This window comes from Eulemur rufifrons, chromosome 9 (assembly GCF_041146395.1).
Source record: "Eulemur rufifrons isolate Redbay chromosome 9, OSU_ERuf_1, whole genome shotgun sequence".
In the NCBI taxonomy this organism is placed as follows: Eukaryota; Metazoa; Chordata; class Mammalia; order Primates; family Lemuridae; genus Eulemur; species Eulemur rufifrons.
The window spans coordinates 20384931-20401191 of record NC_090991.1 but is presented as its reverse complement, the minus strand read 5'-3'; the positions used below and the strand labels follow the sequence as shown (position 1 = coordinate 20401191).

The following is a 16261-nucleotide window of genomic DNA, read 5'->3' as shown; positions in this document are numbered from 1 at the left end:
GCGTCAGCCTAGCTCACAGCAACCTCAAACTCCTGGGCTCAAGGGATCCTCCTGCCTCAGCCTCCCGAGTAGCTGGGACTACAGGCATGCACCACCATGCCCGGCTAATTTTTTCCTCTATATATTTTTAGCTGTCCATATAATTTCTTTCTATTTTTAGTAGAGATGGGGTCTCGCTCTTGCTCAGGCTGGTCTCGAACTCCTGAGCTCAAACGATCCGCCCACCTCGGCCTCCCAGAGAGCTAGGATTACAGGCGTGAGCCACCGCGCCCGGCCTAAAGAATTTCTTTGGCTGAATTACATAGAAGTTTGCCACTGACCTGTGTTCCTGAACTATGAAACATGGATATGTGGGCTAAGATATAGTTTCTCTTGATAAATAAACAATTCAAAATGACAACAACAACAAACACAAGTTGGGGAGTTGAAGTTCCTGCTCTGATTCTTACTAACTGTGAGACTCCAGGGAAGTTCCTGATCTTTCTGCTTTGGTCTCCTTAGCTGTAAAACAGAGATGATAAAAATACAAATAGGATGAGAAAGGAAGGACCCAGTTTTGCCTCAGATTCTCAGAACTGCTCATCAGCACTTGTGTTACAGGGACACTGTGGGGGCCACCAGCAGTGGACAAGCACAGTCACATCACGCCCCACCCCCTCTGCCTCTGATCTTAATAAGGTGCCCAGTCCACCTTTGTACCATGATTCAGTCTTGAGCTTCTCAGACTCGGGGGAAACATGACCTTGATAGCAACAGGCAAACTTAGGGACCCTGGAGCCTAATGTCATAGGGTATAAAATAAATGACTCTCTTTGTAAATTGCAAATCTGACAGTTCCCTGCTTAAAGCCTTTCCATGACCATGCTCAGGATAAAGCTCTAGCTCCCTAATCTGACTTACAGGGTCCTCCGTGATCTGATGCCCTGCCAACCTGTCCAGCCTCACCCCTTACATCCCACACTCCAGCCCTCCCCAGTCCCTGAACTTCCCACGTGAGCCATGCTCGCTCGCCCTGGGCTGTCCCCATGTTGTCCTGTCTGCCCAGAGCACCTCTCTGGCCCTCTGACAAGTCTCCACTCGGGCAGCAGCTCCTCCTAGTTTCTTCCCTGACTGTCCCAACCTCACCCCTGCACCCCTCCTGCTCTGTGGCCCCCTCCATTGCAGCACTGGCTACATCCACAGTTCAGCAGCACATGTGTCTCTCTTGCCCCTCATGGGCAGGGAGTGCACCTTTTGTCCCATGTCCCCAGGATCTAGCACTCCACCTCCCCCAGAGTAAGCTCTCAGCACACCTTTGTGGGAGGGAAGGAAGAGAGACAGAGGAGGGAGGGAGGAAATGGATAGAAATTCTTCTGACACCTTCCCCAAATTTCCAAGGTCATAAAGAAAGTCAGAACCATTGAACTGTAAGCCATTCTGTAAAGACTAGGCTCATATGGACAGAGAGACTGAGGAGAAGGAACTCCTGGAATGAGGCAGGCCAGGGTGAATACCAGGCTAAGCTGGGTGCCAGGAACACGTGTCCCTTGCAGAGATTTCACAAGCTGGGGGAGGCTCCCAGGCCTCTGGAGGAATGTGAGCCTGCACAATCAACCCTCTGAACACCGATAACAGGCCAAGAGCTCCGAATGTCTTCACGTGAACACACTTGGGGCGGGGCAGGGACAGGGCTAGGCTACTCTCCCTACTGCGGCAATCCCAGATTTGGGGCCACTCAGTTCCAGAGCCCATGAACAGAGCTGCTGTGTGGACAAAGCCATGCTAAGTGAGGTGCAACCATCCGGGGCAGCTGTCTACGGGCATGGGAAGCTGCAGGGAGAGGAGGGTTAACATCGGCTAAGCAGAACCAGGCACACAATTCGGCATTTCGCATGCACCATTTCGTTTGATTGACATGCCAACCCAATGACAGGGCCTTGATTCTACAGATGAGAAAGTGTAGGAGCACAGAGGTTAAGCAACTTGTCCCAGCTCCCACAGTAAGCGACTGAGCCCAAATTTAAACCTAATTCTGCCTTCAAATACCCTGCTCTCTTCACACTGAATTCCTATCCCTGAGTAATTCCTTCTTCATTAGAGTATGAGTCTGATGTTCCCACTCCAGGATAGGAGCAGGTGGGGGCCATGGAAAGTGGGATCTGCCAGCAGATACACAGACACTAGGGAACCAGGGACTTGGGATGTGCCTGTCCCCTGGGAAACCACATCTGGCACAGAGGAAGTCCTGGCATCCCCAGCGCTCACCCGCCAGCCCATCCCAGGGGAGGAGGTAACTCCAGGCAATTCCCAAAGGGCCTGTGGAGTGGGCTGGCCTCCTGTTCCAAAGACAGAGCTTCCACCTCAACCATCAGCCCCCAACACCAACTTTATCCACAGGTGTCTTACTTGTCCAGCCCTGGAGATGAAAGAAAAACTACAGAGCAATGGAATCAGGAATCCTGCAGTCTGGCAGCTACTTCCGAGGTCTCTGACAACTCTCCTGGCAACTGAAAGGGCAGCATCTCAGGCTCCAGGACTTGCTGGGGCTCAGAGAAGGTCATCAGTGTTGGGTGTTGCTCCAGGGGTGCTGGGACACCTCCCCACCCACAATCCCCCATACCTGGTGGACAGTATTTCAGATGCCAATGCAGAGCTGCTTCTTTTTGGCTTTAGGGCTCTGGTCCAGATTAAAATGCCAGGGACATCTACAACTGTGATAGCCATTGCCACCTTAGCAGGAATTGGTTTCCCGTCTGGTTATAAATGCAGGCCTTGGAAGGGAGGAAGAGAATAAAAATAGGAGGATTGTGGAGGCCTCAAATAGAAAAGTCAGAGACTTTGTATACATTGCCCATTCACAGCCTGCCAGCAGGACTTCACATGCTTTTAGGGTTGATGGGCACAGACAATCCAATAAGGTGTCCCCTGAAATCCATGGGAGCTGAGCTACAGCTTTCCTCCCCTGACTCCACTTCCCCAGGTGGGGTTTGGTACACATAGTGCTGGTTAGAAGCAGCCTGTTCTCCCGGAGAGTAAAAGGTGCCCAATGGACAAAGAAGGCCTCGATCTTGAATTTGGGAATATGGGTTCCTGGTTCCCTAGAATCAGGCTGAGGGATTTGCTGACTTGAGTCAGGACAGGGAAAATTAAAAGGGAACACACAGTTCCAAACATGCTTCACAGCACAGGATATGAATCTGGGCAGCCCCCAAGCCAGGTGCCTCTCTCAAGAGCAAGGTTGGCTCTGAGAACCTGGGAAGAAGCAAAATACTTGAGGCTTTCCAAATGCTCGTGATGGAAATGATGACATAGATCTGAATTATGCCACTGTGATTCTAGGTCCCACTAAGTCTTGAGTCATAAAAGTGCCCCTTGTATTTCAATATTTGCAAAGCAAACATATCAGAAGAAAGGGAAAACAACCTTTACCGAGGTCATTGCTGATGTGAAAACTACTTTGTGGTGGTATCTTCACTTGTGCTTGAACTCCAAGGGGTCTTTAAATACCTCACTTTGAGGCACACACAGGCATCCTCAGGATTCTTGGGCTCTCTTCCTCCATCCTCAGTTCTCAGACATGTATGTCCCCCCACACACCATGCACACGAATTTGACTCAATAACCACACACTTGAGGGAAACATAAGTACCAATTTACTATCCACCTAGTAGTAGCTAGGAAATCGCAGGCATAATGATAAAAAGGAAATAATCAACTTCGTAGTGCTCAGCTTCAAACCCAAGCCTGTAAGGGGGAAGAGGGGACCCGATGCCTCAGGGACCAGGCAGACACTACAAATAAATGAAACAGGCCAGGTGAGAGCGTACAAGTCTTGCCCAAAGAGGCAACCCCTCGTTAGTTCCAACTGATTGTCCTCTGTCGAAAATGCAGATCAGAATTGCCGCACCTTCTGATTGTTCAAGAGAAGCCAGAAATTGACTTTAATGTAAAATCTCTAGATTTCTTAGAGGGGGGCTCAATTTCTTGAAAACACTAAGTGAGCTAAATAAAGCCGAGAGCCCACCAGGTTTCAGTGCTCTGCCGCACAGATGGTGAACGGCACCTCCCCTAACTGTGGTGTTAGACTGCCACTCACCAGCCACAATTTGCAACTGCAGCAGAGGCATCACCCAACAGGGCTCTCCTGCTTTACCGTGCACACACAGCTGGACTCCTGAGCCAGGCAGAACAACTAACTCTATAGGAAAAAGTGGAAGGCTCCGCTGAGCCCCGAGGGGCAGCAGCAGGCTGGCCTTCGTGGCTAGCTGCTGGCCTGCAGGCACTAAATTGCCGACTGCTCCTGCAGGAAGCCTTCGGGGCCTGGGAGGCCTTTATCTGGCTCAGAAGCCAGGGCTGCTTCTCGAAGGACTTCCAAGTGCTCCTCAGCAGCTGACAGAGACTGGTCAATCCAATCCAGGCCCCCAGTCAGATGGCAGGCATTCCTGGTCACCAGCACCAGATGACTGACAGACAGGAGCAGGGCGGTTGTCCTGGAAAAAAACAACAGGATCAGGTTCCCTAGGAAATGAGCGACTTTGCACGAAAGCCCAAATGGATAGACTCTAGACCAGTGTTCCCCAAACCACACACCATTCCGTAGGATGGTAGTGGGTAAATAATTTAAAGATGGTTCCGTGCTCAAATAAATTTTTGGATGGCTGGGTCAAACAAGATTAACTGAAGCTTGTCTCAGAGTCTTTAATGAACCTGATAAAGCGCCAAGGGGAGACTCTAATATCCTGTGTCACACAAACTTATCTAAGACCGTGGAAGCCACTTCCTGCAGCACACCTATTAACATCTCCCAGAAGAGCGCTTTGTGGAACAGTCCGGATCCGGTCAATTGGATGAGCACATCCCCAGCCGCTGCCCACTTACAGACAGGATCTACATACCCTCACTTTGAGCATTCCTCATTGATTACAAATCAATAAGGCCCAGGGCCGGTTTACCCAACTCAAAAAAAGATTTAATTGAAAACCAAATTGAGGAGGAGGTTTTTTTCAGTATTGAAAGATTCACTGTAGAATACCTTTTATACAGTGAGTGTGCACAATGCATTTGGGCGGGTATTACAGATTATTAACCCGAGGACAAAGCTGGGCAGCGGCAGGAGTGGGGCAGAGAAACCAAAGCTGCAGCACCACGACCCACGGTCTAGCTGGAAACCACCACACAACACGCCTGTGCAACAGTCACACGAAGCTGAGAGAGGAAAGAATCTGTTCTTCTTACACGGGTTTACATCCGGCACAGGAACGGAACAATTTTATAAGGCTTAGAACACCCTGAGTACAGGGTCACGAGGGAAGGGCTTCTGAGGGTGTCCGGGGAAGGTGAGCACAGCTGCGGCTGACTTGTCACCTCATTTCCACTGTCCCAGGGTGCCACTGGGCAGCACTCACAGCTACAGCGAGTCTGCTTCTGGGGTCCAGAGATCCGCGGGGGCAATTGGGGAAACGGAAGGCACAGTCAGGACGTAGCACGGCTGGGTGTTTATTCACAAAGATTCGAAATCTAAGCCTGGCTCTTTCTTTCCTGGGCTTCAGGAAGAGGACCGGCCTCCAGCACCCAGCCAGGCTGGGCTCACTGGTTGGCTGACCGTTCACACTGAAGCCGGCAGCCCCGGGAAGCCAGCACGACAGCCCTCGCTAAGCAACCCGGTGAGCCATCCTGGTAGATTTGATACTGACAGAATGGTGACCCTCCAGCATGGACACATGAACGAGCACTCTACCCCCTCACCGTGCATCCAGGAGCTTGGGGTCCAAAGGCGGGTACATTGATTTCACAACATCGTCCACCCTGAGGGGAGGCAAAAGGTTTTCAATATTTTACTTCCCTTATCTCCTTCCTTCTTCCTTCCTGTCTAGCTTTCTTTATTCTAATTCTTTCCTTTGGATATTCCAGCCCCAGCCTATAGTGGTTCTTTCTCAAACTGCTTCTGCATTCTCAGACAGAGACTTAACAGAAAGACTTCAGCTTCAGTTTACAGACTATTTTGTTTTCTGGTTCTGTTTCCATTACAATCGTATTAAAAAGGTCACACCTACGGAACGATGTTCCAGATTACTAGTAAATTAAAAAGGCACATTGCCAAACAATATAGAAGACTTGATCTACCTCATTTGTACGAAAATAAACAAACAAAACCTATGGAATGCAAGGGGGGAATCAGGAGGAACACTCACCATTTAATCAGTGGTTACCTCCTGAAATTGGGAGGGGTGGAATTAGGAGTATGTCAGTTTCTAGATAATCTATGTCTGCAGTATTTTAATTTTCATAAGCATTTGTTACTTTTGTGTTCAGAAAAAAAAAAAAAGACACGGATGAGGGTAGTTACATAGAACACTAAAAAAAAAGCCACAAGTTTAATTTGGGTTCAAAGTGCTCCATTGCATTTCATGGACAGTTCATGGTTAATTTTTTTTTAAAACAAGTTCAGAAAAGAGCTACAATTCATTCTGATTAGTGTGGTATAAGGTTTTGCTCCCAATCTTTGCTATGGACCACCTGATAGTCAGGAAGGGAAAATAAAGATGTATTATTTGATTTCTAAAAGCGCTTGAAAAAAGATGGCTTCAAACATTCAGGGCTGCAGAGCCAGCAGGACATGCAGAGGTACAGTCACTCTTGGCACTGTGGCAGTGCCCCACGGCTGAAGCCACACTCCTTGAGACTAATATGCCATCAACACGCCATGTGGAACAAATGGAGCAGGAAAAACAATGGGGACAAAAAATGGCCAGAGGGAGAAAGAAACATGAGGGTGAAAAGACAAAGCAAGGACCCCGACTGGACTGTGGCAGGGAGCGTTCCAGAAGCAGTCCAGGGTGCTCTGTAGGAGGGGCCAGTGGGCACCAGGGCAGGGCCACCCTCTGGGCAATGCCACACACTCGCCGTAGCACCACCGCCGATCCTGCTCACTCAGGTGCCACAAACCCTCAGAAATCCCAGTCTCCTTCCTCTCCCTGACCCCCAAGTCCCTGAGAATGGTGCCTTATAGCCAGATCACAGGAATCTATCTGGCCCCTGTGGGGTCACTCTCAGAAGTGACAAAAAGCATGACGAAGGGACCAGCAGGTATGACAGTGCAGAGTCTCTAAAAGTAATGTGTGCCCAGAAGGAATGCCCAGCGCTGGCCCAGGGCCTGGGTGGGGGTTCTTAAGGCCAGGGCCTGGGCTGACACCAACACGTAGCTACACCCACCCGGGGCAACTCCGGAGAAAGCCAGGGACTGTTCTGGGCTGAGGCCCTCCCTGGATTATTTCCCTCCCACTTTCTCAACTCACTCAACTCCCTGGACAGAGTTCAAGTAGACCAAGTCGTACATTCCCTCGGAGGACCTCACGTGGTGCCAACTCCCGGGAAGCTGGTCGTGTTTATTTGGTTGATCTTGAGGCAGGGAAAGGGCTAGCTCCTAGCGATTTTCCCGACGCCAGGGCAACAAGGAAAGTGTGGACCCCTGGAACTCACAGGGGGTGCCTCCGCTCCACCCTCCCGGGCAGAGGGGCCAGGTGGCTGGTAAAGAAAACACCGCGGACTTGGACGGCGCCGGGCACAGCTGCATACCAGCCACCAGATGGCAGCTCGAATTTAGCACAGCCCTTTGCTCTAAGAAAAGGGCTTTATTTTTTCTCCACAAAATCAAGCCCAAATGAGGGGGTGTAGCTGTTGACTGCAATCCTGCTGGTTGCCTCCCACGTGGGATTTTGCAGACAGCCTGGAATTTGGGAGGTCTGCATGCTGTAGGCTTCACCTCCCACCCAGTCCTGCAGGCTGCTGGCTGGGCCCTGGGCGGGGTAGTGGGTGACAGCCAGAGCGGGTCCCCCGTGGTCCCCCGTACTAGTCTCCCACACAAGTACAGGCTGTATTCACAAGGGCGCGGCCAGGAGGCCACTGGAGATGGGGCATGGGCACCTGCGGGGAATGCGGGAATGTGCTTACTGGCTGCAGCTGAGCCTGGGAGGAAGGCGTGGCAAGAGAGGGAAAACAGCCCCAGCTGGTGCGGGACCAGGAAGGAGGGAGCAGCCACCACGGGACCTGCACAGCAGACTGGCCAGGACGAAGAACCTGCTAGAATCTCCCAATGGGCCTACCAGACGGTGCATGCTGGAGGCGGGGACCACCTTTGCTGGGAAGTCACAATACCTAAACCCTCCTGGTCGTTCTGTGAATGTGTGGCACACCAATAACCGAGGTCACCTGTGCTTCCTAGAAGAGCCTGGCCCTGCTGCTGCCTCACCTTCCGGGCCCCCCCCACCCCCAATGCCCCCAGTAGAGTGAGTGCCAACCACTCACCTGGGGCTGATCCGCTTGGCCACCACGATGATGTCACTGACACTGGCTGAAGTCTTCATCTTGGCCCCTGAGCCCATTGTCATGGCAACAAGCTTTTCTGTCAGAGTGTGACAAATCTAACGCAGCAGGGAGGAGAGAAGAGATGAGGGCTCCTGCCACCCCCACAAGACAAACATGGCCCTGCCTTGGCTCCCTAACCTAAGGGCTGAATTGAAGTACAAAGTACACAGAGAAGAGAGGAAATGGGGTGGGAAGAGGCAAAAGCCAAGAACAGGGCTGGGAGAGGAAGGAGGGGGAGGAACCTCAGATCAAGGGCAGGGGGTCGGCTCAGAGACGTCTAAGCTGAAATAATCTGTCTAAGAAAAATCATGTGCTCCAATTTCACCTTCTCGCTTAGGGGAAAAACCTGCTTTCTTTTTCTGGTCCTTCATCTCATGGTTTGGTCTTGCAAAAGGATAAATATCTCCAGTGGAGTGCCTCAGAAAGGGGCTGGACAAAGGGCAATTGTTCCCTTTAAGCACATTCTCCAATAATGGCTATTTCAACAATTTTCTAGGGTAATATATTAGCATGTTTTGTCAAGATGATGATGAAAGGACCTTAGAGAAAGCAGGGAAATGGCCAGACTCCGACACTGTCCACCAACAGAGCTGGCATCCCCCGTGCCGTGCGTCCCCCCGTCAGAACCTGCGCTTGCCTCTGTGCCTGGCAAGGAAGCTGCAGTGCCTACCTTACACTGGGACTGAAAATAGGAAGCAGAGAGAAGCCCAAGAGCCCACCCGGGAGTGAGCCTAGTCCCCTCCTTCAATCTCCTACCACAGGGACTCAAGGGGAAGTGACCAAGCAGAAGGGTCTTAAGACCCTAAGAGGAGTGTTGGAAGCCCTCTCCTTTGATCCAAGGTTCCCGGGATGGACCACTGATGCCAATACAATAAGGCTACTTCCGGTTGATTCATCTCCCACCACAGGGGCCATTTGTCCTCTCCTCTAAAAGCTGAGGACAGGACAAAACCCAGCCCCAGGACACTTCCTGCTTGGGAGAAAGGAAATGTAGCATGGCATTATTGCTCTAGTCATTGTACCTATCTACCTTTATCTATAATCATATCTCTCCCCGTAGCCATATTTACATATCCAAAGAGCTTCTTGGAATGAAATAAGCCTGGCCTATGCGACAATAATTTTCTACCAGGCAGTTCTTTGTCCCCCAAGAGACACAGCCAAAGAGGTGGGATAAAGGACTTTTTAATATCCTATACTAAATGACACTAAAGAGAAGACAAAGTTGTCTCTTTTGAAATCTTGAATAATTACTAGACAAAGAGATTAATGTGTGGTTTCCCAGGCTACTGAAGTAAAGATACTAATGATATTGGCAATTGCCCAAATATTTCAGTATTGTTATCATTCTATTAGGTAGAATGTTATCAGGCAAGAATTGAAAAATAAATGCTAAAACCAAAAAAATTATCCAAAATGCAAATTGGATGCAATTTTCCAGAATTTCAGGCATTCAGAGAAAAACAAAATCTGCCTTTAAGTTGAAGTACTCATGGTTTGGATTTTTCAACACTGTTTGTACTATTTGTACTATTTTCACAGCTGAAAAGGGCCAGTGAAGATTTTCTAGTAACGGTAGAAGTTCCGAAAGCAACTCACTATACAGGCCTGGGCTCTGTGTTAACGGACAGTGAACAGGGAGAAGCCCGAAAACCTCGTTTCCCCTTGGCAGCTCCGTGGTCAGGCACACACAGCTTCCTCCACGGTCAGGGAAACCCTGGCTAGAGGCTACCTAGGCTGTCTTTCCCACAGGTCATCATATCAGGACGACAAGATGAAATAAGACCTTTGAAAAAGGCTTGAGGATCTTAAAGTAAAACAGCCTGTCCAGGCGGGAGTGGAAGCAAACAGCAGAAACTCCACGTCAGGTTAAAGAAAGGCCTCTTACGAGGGTTCAGTGCCCTTTCTGAGCACCCTTTCAACTGCAGCTGCCTATAGACAGGGGTGCTTTGGAGACACCCCTTTACCTCATAGGGAAATCAGAGTGTGTTACCTTCAAGATGGCAATGCAGTGGGACATGAGACCCCTGGGGAGACAAGAAGAAGTTGTCAGTGCTCATCTAGAGAGGCCCACCTCCCTCCAGCTCCCCCTCTGCTCCTCATCTCATCTGACCAGTGGGCACAGCTGGACGTGGGGGCAGTAATGCCTCCAAGTTAAAAGGAGCAAGCCCGTGAGCCACATGAGGGAGCGAGCGCCTGCTTTCCCTGCCCTTCTCCCTCCCCAAACCCAACCTGCTCTTCCAGCTAGCTGTACTCTGCACCATCAAATCATGCTTTTCATAACTCCGAGCTTCTGGTAGACCCAATGTGTCCTTCCTGCTATGCCCAGCCTAGTGAACTCCTCCTCATCTTTCAAGACCCAAGTCAAAAGGTACCTACTCTGTAATATCTTTCATGAAATCCACCTCACCCACCCTATCCCAGGCAAACCTAGACACAGAGATCACCTATAGTTTCTATGATACTGTACTTAGTATAACACCGTCTCCCCCATCATTTTAATATCTACAGTGGCTGACCCAGTACCCTGCACACATATAAAGCCCCATAAACATGTGCCTGGTGAATGGATGGCTAAATGAATAAGGGAATGAAGTGGCACACACTTTTCAAAATGTAGATGCTCCTGTAGGATGGAGAGATCCCTGAGGGATACTGAAGACAAAGGCTTCATCCCTGGAGCCTGCGTGTCAATCTCCTGGGCACCCCAAGGATAACCCAAGCACATCAGGGTGACTTTATAACAACCTGTGCCACACATCTGTAGGTCTCAGTGTTCAGGTCTACAAAATGCGGGGAGAGAAAGCAAGGACAAGCACTGTCCTGTCATATTCTGATTTCCCCCCAGGTGGAGGGCAAGTGACAAGAGTGCCCCTGGATGCCCAGCTGCGTGCTCTGGCAAAGGAAGCCAGAAAAGGGCACTATTTGCCAGAAGCCCCATTTGGCATCCCCAGGGGCTGCAGAAAAGCAAACGGTCCCTAAGGCCTTACGAGGCATCTTCAATCCAGTCTTCGTTCTCCAGAATGGCCTCGATGTGGGGGTTGGTGATGACAACATCATCCAGCTCTAACTCAGAGGGCTCAGACTGGGTCTCCATGGCACCAATGAGGTCCACAATGGGCCTGGAAGAGAAGGCCCGGGTTATATGGTTTCGTGATGGTGACTGCTGCTGACCCGCTCCTCACCGAGGCCCACAGAGCCCCTAAAAGGATGAAGGGAGCCAATACATTAGAGCAGAGACCACATGTCCGGGATTCAAACCTAAGCCCGGTGGGACTGCAGGTGAGGGCAGGGCACATGGTTAGATAGTGAGCCAAGGAGGAGGGCCTGGGCACTAAGACAAAAGAAAAGTGAAACAGTAACATAAGCCACTGAGAGACAGAGGAGGGTATAACCACATAACTACAAAGATGTATTAGACAGGGGTACTCATTCAGGACAAAATAAAATGTGTTTATAACTTATTTTCCCTTCAAGCCTACATTTTATAAAGAGGTTGAGGTTCCTATTACCCAGACCTACCTATACGCCCGCCCTACCTGGTCTGCAGAATCTCTCTTGGGAGCCAGCTTGGCCCACTCCCACCTCCCTGCCCTCCCCTCCAATTTTATAACATGGTACTTCAGGAAACGAGATGTCATAGCATTCTTGTCAATAGCAGAGCTTTCCTGGGTCATACAAATGGGCATTTACAAATTATTTCCCACTTCATGAGACACTGATAGGATTAAGGCAGAGGGGTAAAAGAAACTAAAGGTTAGTTGGCTGCCACAGTCCCTTAAAGATCAATTAAAATATCCCTAAACTGAAAGTAGAATCCTACTTATGAAATATATTTCACATAAAATGCATCATGAAGAATCTGCTGTGCAGAGAGAGGCAGTCCTCTGCTAGGATCTCGCAAAACTGAGTGCTTATTGCTAAGATGCGTGGCTGGCATGGGGGCATCTGAGTTCTGTTCCTGTGGGTTTGGTTGAGAAGGGATTTGGCTCGTCCAACTGCTAAGTGAGGTGGCCAGTTTTGGATAGATGGCTGTGCCTTCAGGATAGCTGAACATGTTCAGTTACTTTCTTATTGGCTCAGAAAACAGAGAAAGGTGGCTCAGGATGCTGGGGAACATTAGAAACATTCTTAAGCTTGGAGATCTTTATTGGGAAGGACAGCCTGAAGGTACCATTTTAGAGGCAAAAGGCTAAGTTACAGTTGCCCTACACCAAACTACTTCTGTTCCTCTCTTTTTCTTCTGTTAGAGCCCACCTCTCCACCTTCCCCTCCACGGGCCCACTCACTTGGAATCATAGCGCTGCAGCAGGTCCCGGGGCCGGCAGTAGCGCTGCCTGCAAACCACTACCAAGGCTGCGAACGAAGCCAGAAAGATGGTGGCCAGCACGCCTATGGCCACAATCACCACAGTCTCCATGCTTCCAGGTGGCTCCTGACTCAGTCTTGCTCACATGCTCCGCATGGGCTAAAGCTTGAGAACAGAAGATCAGAGAAGATCTGGTAAAGAAGGCACAACAGAGAGGGGACCAGCTGGGTCTTACCTGCTAGAAGTGGCACGTGGGGGCGGGGGAAGAGCTAGGTTCCCCCAAGTCACCTGCAGAGACATGAGAGCCTGAAGAAAATCAAGGGATATTCTATGCCATGTCCCAAATTTCCCTTTTCTTTTATTAAAAGAGTTTGCACACACACCCCCATTGGACTAGTGGCCTTTGAAACCTGGGACAAAAGGAAACATTTTAACTAGCATTGTTGTTTTCACAACTATAAAAAACATGCCTGAAAGAACACCCACTAAAGAAAGAGAAAGGTGGGACTGTATTTACTGAGGATCTACTCTGTGCCCGGTACTTTTGATATGCTAACTCTCCCAATAATAATCCTAACGGGGGACAGCAGTAGTCCCATTTTACTGTTGAGGAAACTGAGGTTCAGGAATTTGTCCAAATTTATGTTGTCAGGAAGAGAAAGCCATCCACTTAAACTGAGATGGACATTATCCTTCCCTTTCCTAAGGAGGAAAGAAGATTGCAAAAACTCTGGAAAGGGTTCTGTCAGCTTCAATGTTAAAAGCTACTGTGCAAGTGTTCATTGCCTATTGCCTGTTTTTACTCAAGAGGCACTTTCACACCTTTTTTTGCCCCATAGAATTCTTTTACCTGGGTACAAAGAAGAATTAAAGGAGTACATGTGCTTGCGTATACTAGTGTGTGTACAGACTATTTCTTTGGGTATGGATACATATACATGCACACACATAAGAAATATACCTAGATAACAATAGTTGCCTCTGGAGAGAGGAACTGGAGGACAAGGGTCTTTCACACCTATTTTAAATTCAGAAGTGAGAGAAACAAAGGCATCTCAGAAAAGTACATATGCACAATGTTATTTCATTGCAGGCCTCCTGCTTACGTCTCTCTGGGCAAGAGTCCTTTCCTCTCTGGGCTTTAATTTCTCTACATGCAAAAAGGGGCTCTGACGTAGGGGTCTCTATGAGGCCAGGATGGTGCATTTCCTCTATTTGCACTTAATTCTATCCTCCATGTCTTGGAGGGTCCAAATGCTCTCAGTCGTCACTCGGTAAATATTTACTGACCATCTACTATGCACCAAGCACTGGGCTGGATTCTGGAGATTGGAGATAAATAAGACACAGGCCCCAGTCTTAAGGAGCTGGGAGAGGCAGACAGGCAGACAAACCATTTCAACTCCATGTGCCTGTGCTACGTGCAAAAGAACAAAGAAAAGAGAATAATCATGTTTGCACGACATTTTCTGGGAAAGCTTTCTTCACAGGGCTGGTGATGACAGAGCTGGGTTTTGAAGGTTGAGCAAGAGTTTGCCAGGCAGACAAGGTGGGGACTTGGCTGGCTTAAAGTGCCCAGGAGGCCTTTCTCAGAGGTCTCACAGAGCTGCTCTCCCACCTGGAGCTCACTTGGCCACAAGGATGTGACTGAGGGAGTCTGTCTCCTTCATCTCTGCATCTCTGATTGTGCCAGGAGTGGGGGTGGGAGTGGGGGTAATTCTCCAGTCTGCCTGGTTTCCCTGGGTGTGTGTTTCTCCTTCCTGCCTGCTTTAGCCCTGGTTCTTTCCTCCTCCTCTTATCTGTTTCCCTCTCACCTCCTCTCCTCCTCCCCTTCAGTCTCTCCTTCCCCCTCCCCCTGTCCCGGGCCTCTGAGACCACCAGCTTGGCTTCCTCTCTCTTCCCGTGCGTCCTGCCAGTGTTCTTCTGAGTGTATTTGAGCTTTCTCGGAGTTTCCAGTCTTTCTCTGCTACTTGTCTCAAATGTGGGTGTTTCTGCGTGTTTGTCTTCCTCTTCGCGTACTCTTCCCTGTGTGTTTCCGAGTGAGTGTCCCTGTTTCGCCTTCTCTAAGCTTGTGCAGGTCTCTCTGCCTTCCTTGCTCTCCTCCTTCCCCATCTATGTGGTTCTACACTCACAAGGATAAAACAGACCCAGCCCCTACCTCCTCCCCACGCGCGACCACCCGGAACGCCCGCCCGACACGCGGAGGGAGGGACCTGGCCGCCCGGGGCGCGCCGCGCGGGGCTGGGGGCTCCCCGGCGCGCGGTTCCGACTGACTTTCCCAACTTGCAGGCGCGCGGCGGCGGGGACAAAGCGGCGGCGGCGGCGGCGGCCTCCCCTCCCCGGAGGCAGCGGCGGGGCCAGCCCCCACCCCGCGCCTCCAGGCCGCCCCCCGACCCCGACCCCGGGGCCCCGCTCCACGCGGGCTAGTCGCCGCGGCCAGCCCGCGCCTCGAGCCCCCGTGCGCAGCCCGGCGCGCCCGGCCCGCGGGGCCACCCACCTGAGGCTGCGGCTCCGCGCGCATCCCGCGGCGGCCCCCGGACGGCACGGCGGGGCGCGGGCGGCCCTGCGGCGGGGCATGCCGGGAAGGAGCGGGGCGGTCGCAGGAGTCAGGACGCGCGCCCCGGCCGAGGGGCGCGGGAGGGGCGGCCGCGGGCCAGCGCGTCCAATCCCCCGCTGCCAGGCGCCGCCGTCCCCGCCAGGCCCCCTGGCGGCCCGCGGGCTGGGGCGGCGGGAGCAGCTCGGAGGCAGTCACGGCGACCCACGGACCCTCCTCGCGCCCCCGCGGAGGGTCCCCGCCTCCACCCCAGCCCTGTCGGGACTGGCCGTCCAGTGGGGGCTGGGGAGCAGCAACAGTTTGACTGGTCATTAAGCGAGGCTGCTCTGCTGCAGACTGTCGGGTTGGAGTCCTGGCTCTGCCGCTCACTAGCTGTGAGCAACTTATTTCACTTCTCTGAGCTCTGCTTCCTTCATCTGTAAAACGGGACTGCTTGTCAGCATCCTCAGAAGTTGGTATAAGCGTCAAATGACATGATGCATGCAATGCATTGGAGAGTGCCTAGCCCAGGGTAAATTGTGAGTCAGGAGTAACTCTTATTATAGGGCAGTGACCAGCAGGCCCACGCCTAACAATTGTCCAGCCAGGGGCAAGGTACAGGGGCAGGACCGGGGCTGGCAATCCTGCCCCTGCTATTCCCACACTACAGCTCCTACCCTTCTCCCAGCCTGAAGATGCTCATGCCAGGCAGTGCAAGCTGCCCCTGGGAAGACAGGGGACAGGCCCTGGGAGCAGGCTGAGGGCTGTCTGGACAGGGACTTCCAGAGTCCACAGTACCAGGAACATGATCCGGAAGGGACATGGGCTGCAGCTGGAATGGGCAGGGAAAACATGGGGTCCAGGGCAGAGTCCTGTGGTCCAGGTCCAAGGTCAGTACTGGTGACAAGTACCAAAGGACACAGTTTAGGTACCAGGCAACTTGATGCAGGGTCTGCAAACTGGTAGCCCCTAAGCTACATCCTGCCCACAGGGTGTGTTTTTGTTCATGGGTTTTTTTGTTTTGTTATTTTTTTTTTTTTTTGAGACAGAGTCTCGCTCTGTTGCCTGGGCTAGAG

At 51.2% G+C, this 16261-nt stretch overlaps 1 protein-coding gene across 3 annotated transcripts in view; it reads right to left on the bottom strand.

Moving 5' to 3' along the window:
- Positions 1-3479: 3479 nt before the first annotated feature.
- TMEM98 (transmembrane protein 98) overlaps positions 3480-16261 on the bottom strand; it is a 34396-nt gene continuing 21614 nt past the window's right edge. Inside the window, exons 1-8 of one of the 3 annotated variants that reach the window (XM_069482285.1) lie at positions 15150-15229; positions 12888-12958; positions 12633-12817; positions 11334-11465; positions 10337-10370; positions 8284-8399; positions 5725-5784; positions 3480-4469 (exon numbers count right to left, since the gene is read on the bottom strand). In XM_069482285.1, coding sequence (XP_069338386.1) covers positions 4262-4469; positions 5725-5784; positions 8284-8399; positions 10337-10370; positions 11334-11465; positions 12633-12763 — 681 coding nt within the window. In that variant the 5' untranslated portion in view covers positions 12764-12817; positions 12888-12958; positions 15150-15229 and the 3' untranslated portion in view covers positions 3480-4261. Of the gene's footprint in view, positions 4470-5724; positions 5785-8283; positions 8400-10336; positions 10371-11333; positions 11466-12632; positions 12818-12887; positions 12959-15149; positions 15230-16261 lie in introns of those variants that run through there. The other 2 variants (XM_069482284.1, XM_069482283.1) reach the window with 2 other exon arrangements.